The sequence below is a fragment of the Megalops cyprinoides genome, chromosome 22 (genome assembly GCF_013368585.1).
Source record: "Megalops cyprinoides isolate fMegCyp1 chromosome 22, fMegCyp1.pri, whole genome shotgun sequence".
NCBI classification, from domain to species: Eukaryota; Metazoa; Chordata; class Actinopteri; order Elopiformes; family Megalopidae; genus Megalops; species Megalops cyprinoides.
Genome location: NC_050604.1, coordinates 17,332,769 through 17,356,204, shown reverse-complemented (window position 1 = coordinate 17,356,204; position 23,436 = coordinate 17,332,769). Strand labels below are relative to the sequence as shown.

General features: G+C 40.2%; 2 protein-coding genes across 2 annotated transcripts in view; one reads left to right on the top strand and one right to left on the bottom strand.

Moving 5' to 3' along the window:
- The window catches only part of march1 (membrane-associated ring finger (C3HC4) 1), a 52,247-nt gene extending 36,528 nt beyond the window's left edge, over nt 1-15,719 (top strand). The window contains exons 4-9 of the mRNA XM_036516611.1: nt 6,383-6,433; nt 7,051-7,130; nt 7,584-8,393; nt 10,031-10,211; nt 13,731-13,878; nt 14,485-15,719. Of these exons, the coding sequence (XP_036372504.1) occupies nt 6,383-6,433; nt 7,051-7,130; nt 7,584-8,393; nt 10,031-10,211; nt 13,731-13,878; nt 14,485-14,789 (1,575 nt within the window). The 3' untranslated portion in view covers nt 14,790-15,719. The remainder of the gene's footprint in view (nt 1-6,382; nt 6,434-7,050; nt 7,131-7,583; nt 8,394-10,030; nt 10,212-13,730; nt 13,879-14,484) is intronic.
- A 347-nt stretch (nt 15,720-16,066) lies between these two features.
- tma16 (translation machinery associated 16 homolog) lies at nt 16,067-21,157 on the bottom strand. Its single transcript, XM_036517101.1, has 7 exons — nt 21,074-21,157; nt 20,838-20,947; nt 20,500-20,537; nt 20,327-20,411; nt 19,983-20,131; nt 19,301-19,343; nt 16,067-17,461 (listed from the first exon to the last, which is right to left on the bottom strand). Exons 1-7 carry the CDS (start codon nt 21,074-21,076, stop codon nt 17,290-17,292), a joined length of 600 nt encoding a protein of 199 aa, XP_036372994.1. The 5' UTR covers nt 21,077-21,157; the 3' UTR covers nt 16,067-17,289.
- Between the last annotated feature and the right edge of the window lie 2,279 nt (nt 21,158-23,436).

Below are 23,436 nucleotides of genomic sequence, written 5' to 3'. Positions count from 1 at the left end.
ATCTCATCATTTTGCAAAAAGAATTACATGTTATTATCAACAGAAACACCTGCAAGGTGGTACAAGATTCTGCTACAGCTTCAGAGACCCGAGGCTGCAAAGGCCAAGTATTCCATCCGTCATGATCAAAATTATACTGTGTTGGCTAACATGCCCTCAGTTTACTTCAGACCGGAACATTCTCGTTTAATTTCCCCCAGCGGCCAGATCTGCCACTCAGTAATCACACGGTGGCTTCCAGCCTCCAGGTCAGTCCTTGATCCTTGTATCTCTTGCAGGTGTAACATGAACTTTGCCATTGCTGCACTTAGATTTGTTTACTTTTTTTTGTCAGCACAAGATTGAATCTGTGGTCGAGGGTAGGGCAGAATATGGAGGAGCGAAGTGGTGCATCTGTTTGAAACGCCCAGACTGTTGAGAAGGCAGTCCCTAATGCGGAGAATCATGAGGCAGGCCAGGGATTTTGCATCCTGTTCTTTCCCTTGTGTCGTTTAAGTCACGCGTTTCATTTGACAACTCAATCCGAAGACACGTTTGTTGCTCTTCTACGTCTGGCAAAAATAAATACCTCATACAATGCCGGCGTCAACCAGATTGAGCTTTTTTTGTGATACCACTACCTCTGCTTTGCGCTTTAGCGCTTATAAATGTTGAAAGAGGTCCATACATTCTCAGTAGGGAAATCTTAAGGTTTTATCATCAAAATCGAATAAACCCTTCCCAGTAGGCCTCTCTGAAATGGTTTGCTTACTTGAAATATAGCCTGACTGTGTCAGATGTGGTTTATCCACATGGGAGTGGATGAGCGCAAGCCTTCCATTCACGCGTGATCGACTGTACTCAGTCTAGTATTGAAACCTCCAGGCGTTAGAAATGCTATTACAGAAAATCTCACACACCCATCCCATTCTGTAAGTTGTTAGGATAATAAACCACATGCTTGAGGTCCATTGTCCCACCCCAAGCACACAAACACACATGCGCGCACAGACACACACACACACACACACACTCCCCCCCCAGCTGTTTCCGTGGGGGAAAAAATATCCATTGCATTTTTTTGCAAAGATAATGTGCTGATTACATTACACACTGTTTAACTGCCTAGCGGATATTCTTATCCACTGTGTATTGCAGAGCATGTTTTTATACAGCAGGAAGAAAAAGGAAGTACTTTGCTGGAAGGTGGAATGTCTTGGATTTGAGTCTGCAAACTTCAGGATACAGGGCCGTTTCCTGAATGTAGATTAATGTAACGTTTGTATGTTTATATGGAAGGAAGTTCTTGGCGGTAATGCCATTGGACGAGAGACTAGAAATGCGTGTTAAGTTCCAACAGAAATCCATGCTGCCTTCGCTTAACATTTACTTTAAAGTCACTCTGAATAGCCATTAAACAGAAAACCATGAAAGTGAAATGCTTCAGATGCATTCGCAATGACAAAGAGTTATAGCTCTCTTAATGTAGAAAGTCACCTGAAATGTAAAAAGCTAATGAAAGGGAAATTGAATTCTGACTGGGTGTTAGGTGGTGTGCCATTCTAATCCACCTATGAGTGCATGATGCTGTGTGCAAGTGTATGCTCCACGAAATTAAGAATATTTGTGTTCTGAGTCATGCTTTGCTGAAAACATCACCAAAGAGGTCTTCAGGACTACACTGAATCTTGTGTAAATCTTTATTTAAAGATACACAAAACAAGTAGTACATACAGTGCACATTTTGCTTTTGGCTGGATTTTATAGCTAATACTGTTAGTTCTGTCAGCCTAGTTGTTTCAGACACCCTGAACCCTCATGTATATTGGATTTTGTATACTCCTGACAAAACATAAACCATGTTGTTTGAGTACATCATGTTGATTACATCAGTACATGATGATCACCTGATCATTTCTTATTGTAATTAAGTATTACTAATAATATAAAACAAGTATGTGAGACTGTCAAAAGGAATCAAAGTGATCATATTCTTAAGTGGTGTGGATTTCTGATGTTAAAGCACTCTACAGTAAAAGTTTGAAACCTTAAAATGTACTTGCTGTCTTGTGAGAGCTGTTGAATCAATCTGTGCCTGTTGTGTACAACTGAACACATTGCCCAGGGCGTGCTTATTGTTCTTGTATTGACCTTTTCTGTAAATATTTTTGTGTGTGTGTGCGTGTGTGTGTGTGTGTGTGTGTGTGTGTGTGTGTGTGTGTGTGTGTGTGTGTGTGTGTGTGTAGATCGAACAGCCTTAGATGCCCTCTATACGCACATACTGGTTTTGCAGTCATCACTTCTGGAGCCTTTTTCAGGGTGCTGATTCCTCAGATGCCATTTGATGGCAGTGTTGGGACTCTTAAGGAACGAGGAAGCAAATTTTACACTGTGGTTTCCAGGCATGTCTGTTGGTTAGAGGGAATAATACAATGACTCTACATAGCTTTCAGGAAACATTGTGGAACTGGAACTTGATGTAGTTCACGTACTTCTCGGTTTAGTTTAACACCAGCAGGATCAACTGCTGGTTAGTACAAACCATATGTTTGTCAATATTTACACTCAATACATTATCCATTTTAAAATATCTGCTTTATAACAAACTATATAGTTAAAGCCATCATTGCAAGGCTGTGATATCCGTTATGCACAGTCATACACAAAGATCATTGAATATGTGATAAAATTATTAAGACAGCTTCTGATTTTGGTTTTATGGGCCATATAGGTGTTGCAGGCTTTGGAAGTCAAAAACTAGAGTGTCAATATCCTAACAGGAACAACTGTTGTTTACACTTCACTACATTTGTGTCAGTAGCACTGTGAATAAATTACTTTGACAGTGACAGAGGGTACTGTCCTATATTTTCTTCCTCAATACTAAGATGCCATCATCCCACCGTATACATAAATGAAATAACTATTGAGACACGCCACATAAATGGCTCGGTAACTGGAGGCCGGCGGACGCCGACAGGTCATACAGCTTTCATCTCTCTCATCAATAATGTAGAGGGAATACGGTTCCCTCTTCCCCCGGCGGCGCGCTAACGAACATTGGTGACCCTCTCGGCGCGGGTCCGGAGCCGACTCGCAGACGTGTTTGCCATGCGTTCGGAGTGAAAGAAAGAAAGGCGCTCGTGGGGTGGTTGACTGGGTTTCCTGCCCGGGCTGGACCATGGTTTACATCTGTAACGGCGATGGCGCGGGGTGCAGGCAGAAACCCAGCGAGGAGGCGCAGGCGGGAGGAGGTGCGGACTCGGAGCCCAGTCAGCAGGTGAACCGTCGCTAAGCTGCTTGATCGTGCTTTACACCCCAGACTTTGGGCACTTTTGTGTTAAGATCTCTTTCGTTGTCCATTATCTCCCAGTTGAAGTCACAGATGTTTCAGAGTGCTTTGAAAATGTTGTGAAAATGAAAGTGTTCTGCAAGTATGTTTTGCTTACTAGCAAGATGTGGTCAGTTAAACACTGTTCTCACACCAGAATGTTCACGACTCGATACAGGGACCGCAATAGTGAGCGTATCTCATATCTCTGTGTAGTAAGCGTGAGGCCTGTTTTGCAATGGAAAGTCACTGTATTTAAAAACATTTAGAACTTGATATGAGCTCGAAATTCTCGATACCAAACGATGTTTTGTCACTGCTCCTTTGCTGTGTTATTCAGTATGAAAAGAGATTTCACAGAAGGACGTGGGTGCAGGCAGTAGGCTCTGTTGAATTTCTGTGATCAGTTGCTTAGTGTCAGTCTCTTGCCTTGAGATGGACAGACTATGAAAGGAAGATGGATTTTTTTATACATATATGTTTGAAACATACACGTGAATCATTGTTGGAATCAGTGTTGGAATTCATAATACTGGGTTGTATGAAGTTTGCATTGTCCCTGCAGAATATACTGTGGATCAGTGAAAAAGACATTTCTCTAAGCCCCTGGGTTTAACCCCCACACAGTAAGGTCTTGTTTTCTGAAGCGTGCTGCACACAACCTGCTTTACAATGAAACTCTTCAATTTGTCGTTTGTTCCAACTTTAAATTAATTGTCATATCAAAGACACATCTGTTTTCACAAGAGTGGCACTTAATGCTCGAAGAGTAATGTTGCGTGGTGAATGATCTTGTTTAAGGACTATGAACAGCAGAATCTCTTTGCTTGATCTTCGTTATGATGAATTGGGGTTCGTTGTTTCACAGCGGGGCGCAGGCCTGCGTATCAGTGCCAGGACAGGATTTATGTCTGCAGGAATCAATAGGAAAAGAGTAAAATAAACTGCTGCATGCAAAGCACTACATCACTTAAATAAAGATTAATGAACGCAGTCACGGTTTATACATGAAGTTGAATTTCAAAATACGGCTTGCATTATTCAGAGTTGTCCATCGACAGAGAAAGATGTATGATGCATCATGACTTTTCTTGTTTCTCTACGCTTGGAAAGCGGAGAACAAAGGCTATAATAGACTATATCCGCCTCAAATTTACACGGTGAAGCAAGAATTTTTTTTTTTTTTTTTTAAGAAGTGATGATGTTAGGTACAATGGAAAAACATTGAAAGGAAAGGTAATGGTATGGATCATTCATAACATGTTTTCTCTTCACAGGAAAGAAATCTACAAATATGCACACATGTGACTTTTTTTCTTTCACCCTTTCACCTGGAAAAGGATGTCAAATGGATGGTTTGAATCATGTAACATTGATGTGAATATCTATATTGGAAATAACTATCATATTTAGTGTATCAAGCAGTGAGATATGAATTGTCCCTACTGACAGGGTACTGAGTAAGGATCGTTATGTCTGCTGGTGTATTGTGACTTTGTGTGTCATCTTACATCTTGTAGCAATTTCTCATCTGAGACAACTGTCAATGAAGGCCTGGCTTTCTTTTTACAAATGACTCCAGCTATATTTAAGCGCATTGAATTTAAATGCCCTTCTGGAGGTGTCATTAAAAGCCTCGCATTGTGTTAGATGGTTTTTTTTCCCCTTTGAGGACATATTGCCGGTTGCAGGAAGTAAAACGACTGGAACGGTGGCAGTAAATTAAATGTGAGCCAGAAACGCACCTTACCGCCGCCACCCCCTCATCAGGCAGTCCAATTCTCACACACTGCCGTGGTTCAGACACCCTTAACCACCTCCTAGAAGTACCTTGCCAAAATCCTTTTTAATCACCCCATAAATAGAGACGAATTGATTGCAAATGAGTTGCCCTGGTTGACATATCCTGTTATGCAGGCGCCCGCTATATTTAGTAATAGGATTGCTGTGCATTAGAGGTGGTTGAACCATGCAGGCCGCTTGAATTCAAGGAAAAATTATGGAGCGTAACCACTTGATAATGTAGTTTTTAGTAATATTTATTTTTGCCTATCCAAACAAAAATCAATAGTAAATAATTACATTAATAACATTTACTGTTTAAAATGAACTGATTATTCGTATGGGTGAGCTTACCGTGTGCAGTTGTTTTATTTGTTTTCGGCATACACATCTTGGCTTTGTTTTCTGCATTCTTTAACCTCCTTCATCCATGTTTTCTGATTGTTCAGATCCCTGAACACTTTCGAGTGTTTGACTATGGCAGTCATAAGATGAAAATGATAGTATGAAATTGATACAACTACTTTGGAACAGCAGAACAACTTGAATCAAATATCATACACAGTGCTAATGTGAAAATGGAGGCCATGTCAGGGTTGCTAGCTTCTTGCATTGCAGCTCATCCCATATTATTCTGTGGTGTGACACACTCTGACGTATGGTGTCACCCAGGGTGCACATTTATCCTGTGACCTGAGTCAACTTCTTTAATGCAGGGAAAGCTCTTAGTCATACAGCAGATGGACACCGCTTTGAAAAGAGGACTGCTATTATCTGAGTTCAGATGATAGCCCTGCAAAACATGTGGAGTCTAGTATAGTATAGATTCTTACAGTATTATTCATAATGTGTGTGAATATTAACATGTGGCATTGCCTCTTGCTGAAATTGTAATGCTGTTCACTGAGGGTGACTGTGAGAGTGCACCACAAGCGTCTTCGATTTACTGTTTAAAAATTCTTTTCCCAGTTCTTCTTACTGTTCTTGCCAGATGTTTAGAAACATAACTGCCATCCCAGTCATTATAAACTGGAGTTTAAACAGTGAACAGCTGAGATTCATATTGGATTATCAATGTAAACTTCGCTCAGCATTTACAAAAACTGATATTAAATTCATTCTGTTTACAGAAAGAATGGTAGATGTTGGTTGCAGAAGCACATAAAGTTAATAATGTGTTTGTGTGTTTTTATCGGGGGGAGGGCTGGGTGTGTCTTTAGGTGTGTTGTATTTCCTGCTCAGGAATGAATTTGCAAGTTTCTCATAAGCTCTCTGTTCTCTTGTTCTCAGAGCGAGAAAGCACCCAGGCGTTCTGGGAGTCGATCCAGTAACATCTCCAAGGTAACGGCACTTCATGCGTTTTTTCCTCATTTGCCCATTTCAAAATGAACATAATCGATGATGCAGATTAGCTCCCAAAGGCCTGTTCTTTAGAGATTTCTCTCCTGTTATCCCAGCATGACCAGCCATTTCAGGTTTTTCCACAAATACACTGAATCAATGAGAAACATTTTGTACTGTGTACAAAATGTGATTTTCTTCTCATTTTCAGCAATAGAAGCTTAAGTAATTTAAGTAATTTAAGTAACATATTGTATAACAAAATATTAAAGTGCACCACCATAGAGAATACATTTGGTTTATGTATGGGTATTATCCTCAAAACCAAACTCCAGAAGGCCTTGAATTTAGACACGGTATACTACACAGTATACAGCAATCATTAACAGGGCCTGAGAAGAGCAGTTAAAGGGTTAAACTGTAATCGGAGCAAATGAAAACTTCCTGAAACTAGTTTCGCTTTCACTGCTCTACACCTAGTTCTTTCTTTTTGTTTTCAGAGTCATTTCTGTTTTCTGCTGAAACCATGACCACTGAATTTTGAATTTTTCACTAAATTATCCTCAATTATGCCTTTTTGGAAAACAAAAGTGAGGTTATACGATTGGTCATTGCAGGCAAGCAGTTCCACAACAGGACTAGGACAAACAAGTGTTTCTCGGACCTCAGTGACTCCCTCTTCTCAGGATATTTGCAGGTAGGTGCTGGACACAAACGCTCTGACAGAGCTTAATCTGATTTATACTATTCCTGTTAGCTTGGTTCCTGTACCACCTGTCTGTGTTCTGTATTGTCCTTTGTGTTCTAACGTTTGTGTTGGCATTAATTATGGTCATATCATCAAATTCTAACACTTCTTAAATCAGTTTTGAAGTTTTTTTCTTTAAACTGGGCTTCAGTTGATTATCAAAAGAGATTATAAATTCGAATATCGAAGATAACAGGTTCAATTCTGTTATTTTGTAATGACTGAAGGCCGTGAAATATGAGGGAGAGGAGGTATTGGCAACACCAGTCAAAACAAAACATACAGCCGATCTCAAGAACCCACAAAAAAAAAAAAAAAACACATTGCAACTGACAACTGAACCCCAGTGAAATCACGGTGTACTTTTGTTTTTTTTTTTTTGTTTTCCTCATGTCTGTCGAGCTGTCTCTTCACCTTCTCTTCTCCGCTTTCCATTGTCCATCTCTGCATGCTGTCGCTGGCTCCGCTCCAAATCGGCTGCTCTGCTCGGCTCAGCTCCGGCCCTCTGCCCAAGGTGGAGGAGGACCGCTTTGAGCAGTGCACTCCCGTCACGGTTCTGACCGCCTCGGGTCAACAGGTGGGTAAGAGGCAGGTGAAAAGGCGGCACAGGCGGAAGAAGGAGGCCTGCCACGTCTGCGCATGCGTGAACGCCCCCGAGGGCCGCGGGCCCCACCGTGACTGCTCCCGGCACCCCGGCGGTCCCCGGCGGGACGCCGACTCCTCCTCGGAGGACGAGAACTGGAGGCAGGCACGCAGCTGGAGCCGGGAGAGGGCGAAGAGGAGCAGGCGGCGCAGCCAGGCCGGCAAGGAGCGGGAGAGGGCCCCCGAGCACGAGGCCATGGAGCTGGTCTCGCTGGGGTCCGAAGAGGATGACAGAAAGGACAAGGAGAACCACGCGCCCCCGCAGGAGACTGGCTGCACAGGCCTGAAGAACCGGCGGAAGCCGTCGGCGAAGAAGGAAGACCGGCCGCCGTGCGATGACGCGAGGACCCCCGTTCCTGTGCAGAGGAAGGCGGGGAGCTTCCGAGACACACAGGGCAATGCATGCAGCCCCAGAAGCTCCTCCCCTCACGAGGAAGACTGCATCACCAAGATATACGAGGAGCCGGGAGCACAGGATGAGGTCCTGTCCGCGCCCTCGGGCAGGAGGTCAGCGTGTCAGAACGGCACAGCGCAGATACTGTACACAGATGATGACATGGAGGTGTGCAGGTCAGTCCACATCGCAACGCCGGCAGTGTAGCGTAGTGCTAAGGAGCAGAGCTTGTAACCAAAAGGTTGCCGGTTTGACTCCCTGCTGGGGGACTGCTGCTGTACCTCTGCAAGGTACTTAACCCACAGTTGAGTCAGTAAATATCCAGCTGTATAAATGGATAACATATACAATTGTAATATATGTAAGTCGCTCTGGATAAGAGCATCTGCTAAATGACAATAATGTAATGTAATGTAACAACAAGCAGAGGTACCTCACCAGCTCAAGGGTTTCTGTCATGTGCAAGTATTGTTGCTTTCCCTCAAATCATACACAAGAGTGACAACAAACAATTTTGGCTCTCTGCCATCTAGTGGTAAGATAAAGACCCTGCTGTTACATTGGGGGAGCCTCACCGTGTCAGTCAGTCAGTGAGTGATTGGACTACACTGCAGTCTCTGCAGCTGCTTACTCAAAGCCTAAAACCACCACATGTACTTGAGTTGAAAGGAAAACTACAGATGTTTGCCGGTGCTCCAGTGAGCGTGACCCATTAAACAGGCTCTCAAAAATGTTATGTCTGCTCGGTTCTTGGCATTAGCATTTCCTGGTTATGTCGAAAATGCCAGTAAATGAGTCCATTGCGCTGTTTCTGCATTTCTGCAGCTTTATCAGTGTGAGGCCTCTGGGTTAGAAATGGGTTGCACTTCCCACTTGGCCTTCCTCCATGGGCGTCCGCTGTAGAAGTAAGAAACACAGGCAGGGTAATCTGGATTCTGATGACCCCCCCAAACCCCTGCTGTGGGCACTGTTTTCGTGTCTGCGAATGTAGCCGGTGAGAGTGCCAGCGCTGCTGGTGCCTGAAGATGTTTGTATCTGATCGTGTGGAGTATCGGAGAATTGGCACAAGGCGAGGCCTGTGGAAAATGTTCGGCTCAATGTTTTGTATTTTCCCATCTCGCGCTGTTTCTGTTTCACAAAATGTCCTGCGATGCACCTGAGGGAAGATTGAAGATGGCTTCAGAACGTTGATCCAGAGTACAAACGTGGTGTCAGTAGTGGCTGTTTAATTTCTTTTTTTTTTTTTTTAAACCCCAGCGAACTAACAACTGCTGCAAGAGCTTTGCTTAAAATGTATTGCTGTAAAAGTGGTTCACATTTAACATGCCATCAGTTCAAATTCCAAGTGCAACGTGTATCGTTTTAAGTGACTGTGAATGTGCTTTGCCTCAGCGACCCGGATTTGCTTACTGCGTAATCTTGTGGTTTTCTCAGTCTTCTCTGGAACTGCAGAGTGTGAGACTTTTTATGTTCTCCCATACTGGTATTGGCAGTGTTCTTGAATATCCGCTTTATCTTTTTCCTTCAAGACTATATGTGTGTTTGTCCTTGCAGTTCTGCTCTTGGTACATCATTGCGCAATACATTTTCTCGGATGCAATTCACCACGTTTTCTCGAGATGTTACTCACAGGGTGCGGTGCACAGGGGTGAGAATCACGGCATCTCCACATGCCTCGGATTGACAGAATAAACGCGCGGGGGGGGGGGGGGGGCGGGCGAGGAGGCACCGGGGTAGCTGAATTCTGCATCCCCGCTAGCCGTGATTTCTCTAGGGCGGGAGCGGCGTCAAGGCTGTGGTTTTGTGCCCGCAGGATCTGTCACTGCGAGGGCGACGAGGAGTGCCCCCTCATCACGCCGTGCCGCTGCACCGGCAGCCTGCGCTTCGTGCACCAGGGCTGCCTGCACCAGTGGATCAAGAGCTCCGACACGCGCTGCTGCGAGCTCTGCAAGTATGACTTCATCATGGAGACGCAGCTCAAGCCCCTGCGCAAGGTACCCGCGCGTTCGCTGGCCGCCCCGCGAGCGGGGAGTGGGAACGGGCTGGCGCCTCACCGACATATCCACATACGCCGAGGCAGGAGACCAGGCAACTGTCTGTTCACCACCTCCCACGTAAACAAGGGCAGGGGGCCAGGGCTTAGAGAGGAATAGCACATAATATAAAGCATTTGTGCTCATATTCCCATTGCTATTTAGTGAATATGTAAGAGTACCACGTTGAGTGTATTTGTATGTTGAGCCAGATACAATACAGATTAAATTGCAAACAGCCCTTGCAAATGCAACTGAACACCATTTTAGGTTAGATTAAGATCAATCTCATGACTACATTACAGAGATTCCATACAGAGGGTGTTTACCTCTTCCTACATCATCATTAATTCGTTGCTCTAAAAAGTGCACATTATAGGCACAAAATTACACTTTAAAATCAATAAATGCTTCTGAATAAAATAAAAATTAGACAATGTAGCCAATTAGACAGTGGCCATAACAGTTTAAGAATGAAAACTTTATCCCTCTTGAGTAATACTGGAATATTTCAGTCTGAAATTTGGTGGATCAACACAAGCCTGTCATATTTACCTAAAGTAGAACTTGTGTAGAGGAAAATGTTTGTGTCTTGTTTGTCTTGAGTCAGATAAGAGCTGAGCTTCCTTGTGGTCAAATATAGGCATGTGATGCAATGCTGCCACCTACTGTTACTGGTAAGAGTAAATTAAAGTGTGACCATAGAACAAGACCATAGAATCACTAACAAAGAATTTAATAGATAATGCCCAGCATTACTGAAGAAAAAAAATCCAATCTTCTTGCTTTGTAGAGATTTCACTTATTTAATAAGTTTAACATTTTAATAGAATTTCTGCTTGAAACAGGAGGATTTAATATAAGAGCAGTAATTTGGTCAATTTGGTTATTAACGTGGTAATCTTGAATTTTAAAATCTTGCACATTTCACTGTGCTTGACATAAACAAATTTAAAATTGTATTTTAAAATTGATATGGTTTCCATATTAAACACATTGAACAGTAGCAGTTCAAGACCTGCCTGTACCTGTGCACCAGTCCAGTACCTCTCTCTGGAAGCTAATCCAGGTCATGTGCAGAACCTTGTCTACTCATATATTATTGAACAAAGGACACATGATCAGAAGTAATAGCCAGCTAGGTCAGATTACCATGCTGAGAGATCCTTTTAAGCTAATTTGAAACATATACTCCATTTGATTTCCAATGCAGTTGTGTGCATCTGTAGTAAGCAGTCTCAAAGGTATAAGTGCTTACATTTCATGTCTGCTCAAAATGTATTTTCCCCAAGGTTCCTGAAGGCTTTTTAAATGTTACTTTTATAATAATTATTTTATAGAAATATCACAATCATTGTATTTTTTCAGACTTCATTACTTTGAAGGCTTAAATTGCCAACCTCAGACAAAAAAGCTTATTCCAAAAAATCAAAACGAACATATTGAAGCGTCCTAATAAGGGTAATTATCAACAGACATCCAAACTGTGTTACTCACAATTGAGAACAATTTAAGACCTACAGGGAGGACAGGATGAGTAATGCAATGAATTATATATTATATAATTTAATCTGTGGCATTCAAGAGACAGCAGATTGTTACTGTTGGTGGTAGAAGTAGTAGTCACAGTAGCAGGAGTAGTGGTAGAAGAGGCGGTAACAATGGTAGCAGCAGTAGTTGGGAGTAGTAAGGAGCAGTAATCTATAATTAATTTGCTCAGTATATACCCTGAATGCGCCTCACAGTGCTCAGTGTTGCATCATGTGTTTTTTGTAGCTCACAAATACAGACATAACTGTAGTTTTGTAATAATGCTGCCATATTCAGAAATACTCACTTTTAGAGCATATTTGAGTGTTGAGCCGTTATTCACAGTACTGAGCACAGAGAAACTCACATCTAAATGGTCACTTCTTATTTTTTGTGCATCTAACATGGGGGCAGTAAGCTTTAGCAGGTGACTTACATGTGACTTATATGAATGACATATATGACTTGTACATTTCTAAGTATTGCAGATGTGCTTGTTAATTAGTTACTTTAATATTGAAATTTTCTGGGGAAAAAGGCTTAATTCTGAAGCTTACATGGCTCAACAGTGGCATCTTGTGGTTATTAAAGGTAAAATGAGGAAATTATCCTGACTAAATTTAAAGGAGCAGTCCGCTAAAGCACCAAAATGAAAATTTCCGTTTTTAAGTGTAAAATAGATGGTATGCTTTCTCTCACGCTGATAATTAAAACAAACCATGTAATGGGAGGATATCTGGATACTGTTTCATGTCAGATAATTACTGTAGTATACTGATGACATATCACGTTCAATCTCCAAAATTTAGGTGAGTATGGGAGTTTCAAAAAAGAACTGTTCAGGTGACATACCAGCAAACTACTCACAATAAATTTAGGAGTATCATTGTTTTACACTATAAGCAACACTGTCTTCTATACTGAAATAACATTAAAAGAACAATTGTGCCTCCACGAACAATTAAATTGGTGTAACGGAAGCTGATGGCAATAAATTAATCTAGCCATGGTGAGCAAGAGAGATTGATACAGTGTGTGGGCAGCTAATACCTTTATCTGTGGTTTGGGAAATGCCATTGATCATAATGGTTCATTAATTCACGGTACTCCTGTAGATGGCTTCCGAGACAGGAGGGAGCATTGCCTTGAGGACTGCAGGGGTATTAACTCAATGATAAGATTCATGCTTTACATGTTAACTTTGCGCTTACACATTGCCCTCCACTGTGCGCAGGTACACATGAGATAAAAATAACAGTATGGTAATTGCATTGACCCTACACTGTGCATAGTGAACTGACATCCTCAGTTTAGCCACACACACACACACACACACACTTTTACAACAAGCATTTTTCCAGGTGTGAATCAAAAACAGTTACTGTTCACTTTTTTAGTATGGTAATATGAACCATACTGATTCAGTGATTGTGTATATCTGGGTGTCAGCTTGCCAGGTGAAACAGAAACATATGAAATTGTTAGGCAAACCTTAAGCATATAAAAGGTTTGTAGTTTAATGGTCTTTGATATTTTTGTTCTTTGAAAAGAATGAGATAAACATATTTTAAATGCTGGCAAGATATGACTAACATCTGTATGCTACGTAATACTATACCCCACCTGCCAGGTCAGAAAGTGATTTTGATTGCATCTTAGAAGACAGTGGTAAAAAAAGATATGCTATAGGATATTCATAGCTTTTAAGGTATTAATTTCACTTCAAAGTAAATTAAATACTTTAGCCTCCAAAACAGTCAATAATAATGGGGAAACATTGTCAGGCCTGGCATTGCAAAATTAAAAGTAATTGTATAAGTGATATCACAAACATGAATTTTTAATCCCAGTGTGTACTGTTATATTATAATTTGGCAAACAGTGTCACTCATAAGGGTTTGTGCTGTGCCCATTAGAGGGGAAGGTTAAAGGTTGTCGTTCTCCTTGCAGTGGGAGAAGCTTCAGATGTCTGCGAGTGAGAGGAGGAAGATAATCTGTTCTGTGACCTTCCACATCATTGCCGTCACATGCGTCGTGTGGTCCCTTTACGTATTAATCGACAGAACAGCCGAGGAGATCAAACAAGGAAAGGAAAATGGTTAGTGGTTTCTTTTGTTGTCGTTGCAATACCCCATGTAAAGCATTGAAGTGAAACACAAAAGAACTGCAGAAGGTGCATTGTACAGGAAGTGAGAGTTTTATTCAGTTACAGTATCTAAGAAGTAACAATTACTTTAAAATGTTGGGGGTTAAATAAATTTTTCGACTTTTTATTGTGCCATTTATGCTGAAGTTTGTTGGATTTACATTATAATTGCATTTATTTTATTATATTTTACGTTCAAATTCTACTTTAAAAAGATTGCTTCATGTGTTTAATTAAAAATTATTTAAATGACCCATTGTCATCATTCATTAGATAAAATTTATGCTTCACAAATTAAAAGCCAATGCTCTGCACATTTCAAAAGATTAAGCAGGCTTATCACAAGGCAAAGTCCCACTCTCTCAAGTCCCACTCTCTCTCTCTCTCACACACACACACACACACACACACACACACACACACACACACACACACACACTCGCTCTCTCTCTCTCTCTCTCTCTCTCTCTCTCTCTCTCTCTCTCTCTCTCTCTCTCACACACACACACACACACACACACACACAATGTTTGTAACTGTCTCTGCCTTTTGTTGTAGGCGTGCTGGAGTGGCCGTTCTGGACAAAGCTCATTGTTGTGGCCATTGGCTTCACTGGAGGTCTGATCTTCATGTACATTCAGTGCAAAGTCTACCTTCAACTCTGGCGACGACTCAAGGCGTTCAACCGGATCATTTTCGTCCAGAACTGTCCGGACACTGTCAAAAAATCGGAGGAAAAGATTGTTCCTCCCAATCAAACAAATGGCAGACACGACTCGGTGGAAGTGCCAGTGTCTCAGACAGAAACAAACTCTCACAGACCAGCAGGGGGCGCTGCTGTTCCTGAAGTAGCACCTGTTTGACTGGGTTGTTTCAGTATCTCTCTGCTTATGTCTTGTCTGTTTCTGAGAGATGTGAAGTTTTGAGGTGCACAGCTATTTACAAAACCCCTCAGACATCCAAAGGAGAAACAGCAACATGTGAAAAGCCCCCAAAAGGAAAACGAATATATCACAATAGCATTGTACGAACAAGCCAGACTTAGCTTCCCAGCACCAAAGAACTCATGAAAAAGGTTACTGCATTCTAGGAAGTTATATGCGAGAGAACATTTTTAGGGAAGTATTTATTTTTTATCTTAACTATAAATGTATAGTTTTGAGTTCCACTGAGTAACAGTGTAAAGCAAGTTTTTAAAATGAACAGAACAAAAGGTTTAAACAGTGCAGGATATAAGTGTGTGAAATGAGTGAATCCCTAGGAGGCAGAATGTTTCGTGACAGTATTTGCAGGCTTTGAAACTCAACAAACATATGCAGCTTACTAAAAGGTGATTCAATTAAAAATATATTTGATAAGATAATCAAATTATTAGAATGGTTCAGATAATATGTTAAGGGTGTTTGAATAATAATCTTTTGTTACAAGGGTATCTGATAACTATGTCTCCAGCCATTTAGTCTAGGCTTCTGTGGCATCACCTTCAAAGTTCTGCCAGTATTGAGTAAACAGCACAAAGAACAATTTGTTTACACTTTTTGTAATGATTCAAACTGGGATATTTTGACAATGATGAACATGTGAATTGTGACCGAGGTGTTCATAATGCTCCTGTTACACATTATGCCAATTAAAACAGATATATCATTCTTTAATTACCTATTGAGTGTTTGCAACACCAGCTGTGGGTGTGACATACTACATGTATATCAAAGGCAGTGCAATAAATTTGTGAATGTATATATTAGGCTTTGTCTGCATTTCTACTGTCAATTGTAAATACTGCAGAACTACTGGGCAATGAGAGTTCCTTAATAAATATTTGTTCATTGTACAGTGATCATTAAACTTATATTTTATGTCTCTTTAGAAAAAGAAGTTTGGACCAAGTGAAGTGGAAAGTGAACCAAGTGGAAAGTGAACCGCCTGGGAAAGTATTTAGCTGCCTCTACCAAGCACACAGTGCAGCCATGTAAATGGCCCTTATAAAGCTGATTTATAAATGTATGCACATCCAACTAAAGAGCTACCTTGGGTTTTATTTTCTCGCAGAACCCTATTCATTAATATCAGTTCTAGCATTTGTCTCCATAAAATAGTGACCTCAAGACTTAGGGTTTGCAGGATAGTTTAATACTGCTTTCCAACTACTCAGACACACCTTTCAAACAGCCGACTTCAGATTAGACACCGGCAGGGAGCAAGGTTATAAATGTCTTTTGCGCTCTTCATATTTCTCACCAGTCAGAGAGTAATTTCACAGGCAATTTTAACAAGTTTTTGATTGCTATCCTTTCCTTTCCTCCTCCTCAAATAAATAAAAACATAAAAGCTGGACAGCCAACATATAAAAGTAGTAAATCAAAGGTTTGCATTGATCCAGAGGCCTTTACTGCAGTGGATAAATATCAGTCTAAGAGGCAGTGGTAGCTTGAAGGAAGGTCAGTGTCTTCACATACAGGACAAAGGAAAAGCCAAGCACTTTCAGTCAAGCAGTGACATTTCTGGTGGAGAAAGACCAATGTCTCCTACTTACAGAAAGAGGTTATTGAACAGCATTTTCCTGTCTGCTTTACAGGTAGGAACAGATCACTGAAATTGCAGCCAATGTATATTTAGCCATGAAAGATAAGGAAGTGAGGTATATTCACTGTAATAAATTTTAACTCTTTAACTCTAACATTTTTGTTGATAATAAAGCCAAATCCAGTTTAAAAATTCAGATAAGGAATGAAATGACACACTATTTCTATACATGTACATAAGCATAAGTACTGCTGACACTTTTCACATAAGATTCACAGATGGTCACTAACAGAAACTGAAGAACAGATACATTTTACTGGTTTGGGATGCAGATATGATTTTCTGAAGCACTGCTAAAAAGGAAACAGGAGGCCATGGTCTGTGGCAAACAGTCTCTGCTGTGAAAGTCTGGATGTTTGAGCAGCATCCTGACGACAAATGTTCTCTCTTGCTGTGAAAATGAGTTCCGTATTTTATCAGTCAATTCTAATTTCATTTGCTCTCCTTTTGGTTCCTTTTCCTTCAAGAAATACAAATGGCTCCATATGAAATGATTAAAAAGTCAAGCATGTAGAACACCCCAGAGCATTTATTCTGAGCAGCTATCACATTTATTTTAAATACCCAGAAATAAAATATATTGTATTAATATGTTCATACATCTTTGGGCGGTACTATTTCTCTAGTTTAGATAGACAATGCTAGTCTATCAAATTAGATTTCATTAACAACTGCCTTTTGCTGGTGTCTGATACAGTCTCACTGAGAGTCAATCTGATAGGGTCAGTGATTTCTGACGGTTGGCTGGTACGCCGGGTCAACGGTCTGAAACGGCCATTATAAATCTTCGTCTGGCGACTCTGCCTCCAAGTCTTCAGACAAGGTGTCCTCTTGCAGCTCCTCTGAGGGACTCTCCTGCTGCACGTCTTTCTGTACACTTCCAGCTGCTTTCGGTGACACTCGGCGCATTTTTATATTTGGAAGCTTCTTCAAATCACCGTTCCATTCTCTGTTAGGTGAGAATAAAGCAATGATGCACAGGGTGGCTGCCTACATTTTCATGGAAATGGGAATAAAAATATTCTGCAGTAGTCTCCAACATAGCGATCTGTTCTCTTAGCATTCTGGTTAGAAGCCCGCTCCCCGCTTGACAGCACTCCTGCCCTCCCTCTAAGCCAACGAGATTTCTTCCATCAATAAGCAGTCTGAAAAAGGCCCTGATTGCCTTGAATTGATCTGACGATTCCAAGGTCAGAATGGCGCCAATATTATTCTCAAAAGCATGTCAATTCACACTTCTTTCATAAAGGTAGGAACCAGTGAATGTATCTTCCAAGTTTACCATCTAAACATTCAGTGTAAAATGTAATTACACTTCTAAAATCCTTTAAAAATAGTTCTGGTGGTGCTAATTTCAGGTTTGCAGGTGCTGGAAGTGTAATCTCTCAGTTAACACTCTACTAGGCTCACTGCTCAAGCATTAATAATGGATTGCCTGCAATGTATTCAGACCAAGAAATAAAGTTTGTTTTAAATAAATACTCCCTTTCAAACCTGCTGTGTTACAAGGATAGACAAAGTATAGTCCAAAGAGTTTTTATTAGCATTCTACATTTATCAAAAGAGTGCAGGTTTGACTGAGACTGGGGCCTATGTCCAGAAGCATATTAAATTACTAAATTATTTGAGTGGGACATCAGCTGGGTCACTAGACACATTAAGTAACAGAGCTGACAGTGAATGGCTCCAAGAATCAATATGAACAATATTAAGATACTCAGACTTCATACGCAAACATTGCCAATTATTTCTGTGATAACCATAACTGAATATAATGCAATGAAATGAAGCCTGCAGCTCAGAATAAATGATGCACTTATTGGTTTGGCATCTTTGGGATTTCACTGATGAAAGAATTAATATGCTCAGAGACAGTACTACTGCAGCTCAGAAGCTGTTATGGCCAGTTCACCACTACTACACTCACTCTCTGGTGACTGTTACGCCTGCTTACCAGCTGTGCGTCAGGCCTGTCTGGTGTAATTAGTCCTATGTACATCTGGTGACAATAGTGTGCTTAACTGAAATAAGTAAGCACAAACCACAGTGAAGCATCTGCTGCCAACTTGTAGCTCGCGTAATGAGGACTAGCTGCTGCACGCTAACTGATCAGGTGAGCCGGCCCCTGATTCGGATCACTCTGCACTTCCACATACAGTACCGGTCAAAAGTTTGGACACATCTTCTCATAGAAGGGTCTGTCTTTATTTTTACTATTTTTCCACAGTTTAGAATAATAGCAAAGACGAAATAACACAAATGGAATTATGCAGTGACATTTGTTAAACAAATCAAAACTTATATTTTAGATTCTTCAAATTAACCAAAAAATATTTTTTAAAATTAAAATTTTTGTTGTGGAAAGAAATTCATACAGAGACAAACATAAATAGCGAGGCTGGTGCTTAAGAAACAAATTTCAATCATTTTAAGCATAAGTCTGCATTCAAATGCATTCAATCACATGTGTCCAAACTTTTTGAGTGGCACTGTACATTATCTCATTTTGGAGCATGGCTGTCACCAGACATGCTGACAAGCTGAACACACAGCTGGTAACTGAGCTTCCTGCCTCTTGGGACCATCATCCTCTCATTTCAACCCCACGACGAGTTTACAAGAGATACCTCCCTTAACATCTGTTTCAATGGCTCTGCCAGCCACATTCAGAAGCAGAAACATGCATTTCAATTTAGCTCCACTTCCCATTGTATGTTGTTTTAATCTTTGCATACAATCTTTGCAAATAACCATCCATCAGACGTAGAGTACATCAGAAATAACTCACCTGAATGTTTTCAGATGTTTACAATTGATAATGTCAGGAATTTCTAAAAAAAAGCAGAGGGGAGAGGAAATGGGGACAGACTTAATTTGGGTGAACAATACACGCAAAAGTCATACGTAATCCTTGTGGAGAGAAGCCACAAACCAACCTACTTGCCCTGAAAACAATATGCTACACCTCAGCAGTGATATCAAGGCCTAGGAAAGGCAATGTTCCACTAGATGGTTTAGGGTTACCTAAAACAGGCCAGACTAAATCTTTGTTTATGTCCATCAAAGGTCTATATTCTGAGACCTATATTCTATGTTTTCTGAGGGTTAAAAGACACCTCATATGACTAAGAATAAGTTTTAGTAAAAATGTTGGAATCGTTCCAAACAGTTATCAGACTATATTCTGATCACCACCAGTTTGCTGTGTGTTTCGACATTCAATTAACCAATGTCCCCTAGGTGCAATGCTTTAGCACCTTTTCACACAAAGTACCTTTTCACTCAAGAGTGTTAAGTTCTACTTGCAATTACGTGGTGAATAATGTTCAGATGATACAATGGTAATTCTTCAGGGAAGACCCCTACGCAGTTTTTAATTAAACTACACCCCCTCAGCTTCATTTTCACTTATCATCACAGCAACAAAAGTTCAAAAATGAAAAGACGACAGATATAAAATAATGACTCACCAAATCCGTTTCCCTCGTAGAGAGCTCTCTCGCGTTCCACAGTCTGTTTGATGACGTTCTCTCTGGATCCGTGCAGGCGTCCCTGCCTACCTTTAATTCCATTCACCAGTTCTATCTGCTCCAGCTCAGTGTCAAAGCGATGCAGATACCTACAGCAATGACAGGTAAAACATAGTGTTCTTGTTTATGGTCACCAGTTCAGAGCAGACACCGTGAAGATCAACTAGTCTTTACATCATGTGGATGGGCTGACTGTGGGAACTAGTCAGGTTCTATTTAACAGGTCCATCTTGTTGCCTCAAGAAAACAAACTTCTTTCACTTAATATGAAGTTACATCTTCACCGTTCAATGATTTCGCAAGCATCCTCCTTAGTGTATTCTTCTTTCGCAGGATCGAGCTGGTTCTGGAACCAAAGGAGCTTTTCACCTACAAAAAATAAATTCACCTAATAAGTAACTTAGAAAAAAAAACACTAGCTGGCTAGAAAGCTAGAAACAGTAAAGCAACAACTCACCGATTGCATTTAGTCGCAAGGCTTTTTCATTCTTCAGTCTGCAGACAGAGGTATGTTAGCCAGCTAGCCATTCACTGTCATTTCATGGAATAGCTAGCTAGCTAGTAGTAATAGTAATAACTAGCCAGCTAGCTAGTAATAGTTAGTAATAACTACCCAGCTAATTAGCGGGCCGATCTGAAGATCTGGCTATCTAGGTATCTACAGTCAGACAAACATTTGAGATATAACAAGAGAAACTACCAAACTATATTTGCTAATTATTCTTAGTTATCAATTCAAATCAATGTAGCTAGATTAATTTTGTCCGTTAAAATAAAGCATATTAATACACGTACTTCTCTTTTCTCTCTTGTTTGATAACCCCTCTTGCAATGTAAGCTGCTTTCCTACTGTATGGATGAACCACCTTCTTCTCTTGCGTTCCTTTATTTTTCAAGGCCTTAGGCTGACAACGAGAGAGAGGATACCAAAGATAACAAACAGCTCTGTTACACTACTTTGACAATATTGAAAGCATAACATCTGGTAAAGCACAATTCACCTCTAAACAGACAGATAGCTGAGTGCTTACCATTTCTTGATATCTAGGTAGTACCAACACAGTAACAACACGTGTAAATCCTCTAACTGTAGACAGGAACGTTGTACGCCACTGTTTACGTTCCCCCGGTTATGAAAGCTCAGTAACATATAGTACCGGAACAAGGGGCAGTGGCAGATAAAATACAAGAAATACGCGTTTACTGACAAAGCACGGTAAAATTCCCCCTTAAACTGAATTTATGTTCAAAAAATGAACAGTTTATCGTCAAATCAATGTGAGACTCCTTCCTTCCAGAGAACGTTTGCAGTAACCGGTATTTTTGACTGGTCACACTTGTGATAGACAAGAGACTATCCGTTGTGCATTTGGTAATTGTTTCCTTCCAAAGGTGTCCTAAACCTCAAGTTGTCCCTTTAAATGAGGCAATCTGACGATTAAATAAAAGCACACATCGGTGCATCGAACCATAATGCATTGCTGAGAAAAAGGATAGTAGGCTCGATTAATCTCTTCGACAGAAGAGACAGTCCCCAAACACCTTTAATGGACTGAAGGAAGATTATTTCAAGGATTAAACAATATTTTGCAGCCTGTTCGTATTGCCCAGATGACTAATTTCCGATCTTGGTACACAAAAATAACAATCACAGTTTTGTTCAATAAAACAAAGTATGTCAGATCAATGCAGAAATATTGGCATTTAGCCTGCCCTTTTACAATGACATTTATGCGTATTTTTTCAAAAAGGAAGAAATTTTATTTTCACTGATTTGCCATGATTAATATGTTACATTAAAATGAAACTCAGAAAAAGAAATTCAAGAATGTAATACATATATTGGATTTATTGTGAAGACCTTCTTCCATCATTGTAACTCTTCATCTTACTTGTTCTACATACTTGTTCTACATGACAACAAGATACTCTCAAATAGAACAACATCAGAATAAGGACTGAGCTTCAGAGAAGTTATGTTAACATGTTAAATGTTAACATACAAAACTTGAACACTTCCTGTCATATTTGCACCAGTTTCTAGGGGCTGCTTAGCCAGACAGTGAGATCTATCTTGGGAATGGAATTGAACAACCTGCTTACCCATTAATGTAATTTTCAAATGCTGGTGTTAGCAGGACAAAGACTGTGCAGTAGATATGTAACACAAAGAGGGCTAAACTCGTTGGACGTATCTGAATGAAGCTTTAGCTCATTATTAGAGGACTCTTTGACATGTGTACACTTTCTGTGTCTGAATTTAATCCATGTATTTTTTCACTTCAATGAAATATAGGATAGTAAAATATAATTGGTTGTAATTTTTAGTCCCTAGTTTTCATTATTCTGATAAAGGTTTTTTGTGATTGCCGGGATGTTAAGGTGTTAATGTTGTGGTGTAACACTGTAGCAATTTAGTGATGCAGAGTTATCACAAGGTGATGATGCAGCGTTTACAGGACACTGTGACAAATTCACTAGCACCTTCACATTGATACATTGTCACAATAAAAATATAGCATTGTCACATGGACATATTGTGATTTTTCATGTAATATTCAGATTTTGGATGAACTGTCTTTTGCTTGTATTACAGCCTCATACTTGAACTTTGCAAGCCATATTATCATCCTCAGAGTCACAGGGTAAGATATCAAATGCATGTTACATTAATCGGATGTTAGCTTTATATGGAGTGGAGTTTGAATATTGGTTAGCAAACATAGGGGTCCTTTTGAAAAAATCTGCTTAAAAATTTCCCTCTGTGTCGCTCTGGATGTGGTATGGATATGGATGATATTTCATTGTAAATTTTTTTTTTTTTTTGGAAATTGACATGAATTGCTAAAATTATGATTGACTTGATTGGTATAGGAAACAGAAAAACTGGAATAACTGACTCATTTTTCTAGATCAGTGCAGTCCATATTCATCATCAGTATATAATCTATAATGCTTAGAAAAGATGATGATAATTAGTGCAGCTTCAGCTAGTGCAGAAGTTTTTTCTTTTAGTAAATGGTAAAGTCTTACAATGGCTATAGGAGGTTACACCATTCAGTTTTTTTTTCCAAATATGCAACAATTATTATGTGAGACAGCAGTAGTTTATAAGATATAAAGATTTCAAGGTATAGATCATTCGTCATTGGATAAATTCAGTGTAATTCCACAATCTGTCAATAGGACTAATGAGGAGACAGGAGGGGCTCCCTTTGGCTGCATGTCTTTCACACATCCATTTCAAATAGAAAAAAAAGTTGAGCACTGGAACAAAACTTAATGAGATCAAATAGACTTTGTTAGCATATTCATTCTTTGCGATACATAGTTGTAATGACTATAGCCACATTAAATAAATAAATTCGCTTTACACTTAGGTTTACACAAGGTA

Bases quoted from the DNA above. Each gene is read 5' to 3' on its own strand.
- tma16 (XM_036517101.1), bottom strand. The intron at 19,344-19,982 runs GTGAGTCATTAT...GCTTTTTTTTAG, and splicing joins CTACGAGGGAAACGGATTTG to AAATTCCTGACATTATCAAT. The intron at 17,462-19,300 runs GTGAGTTATTTC...CTCACCTAACAG, and splicing joins AAACATCTGAAAACATTCAG to AGAATGGAACGGTGATTTGA.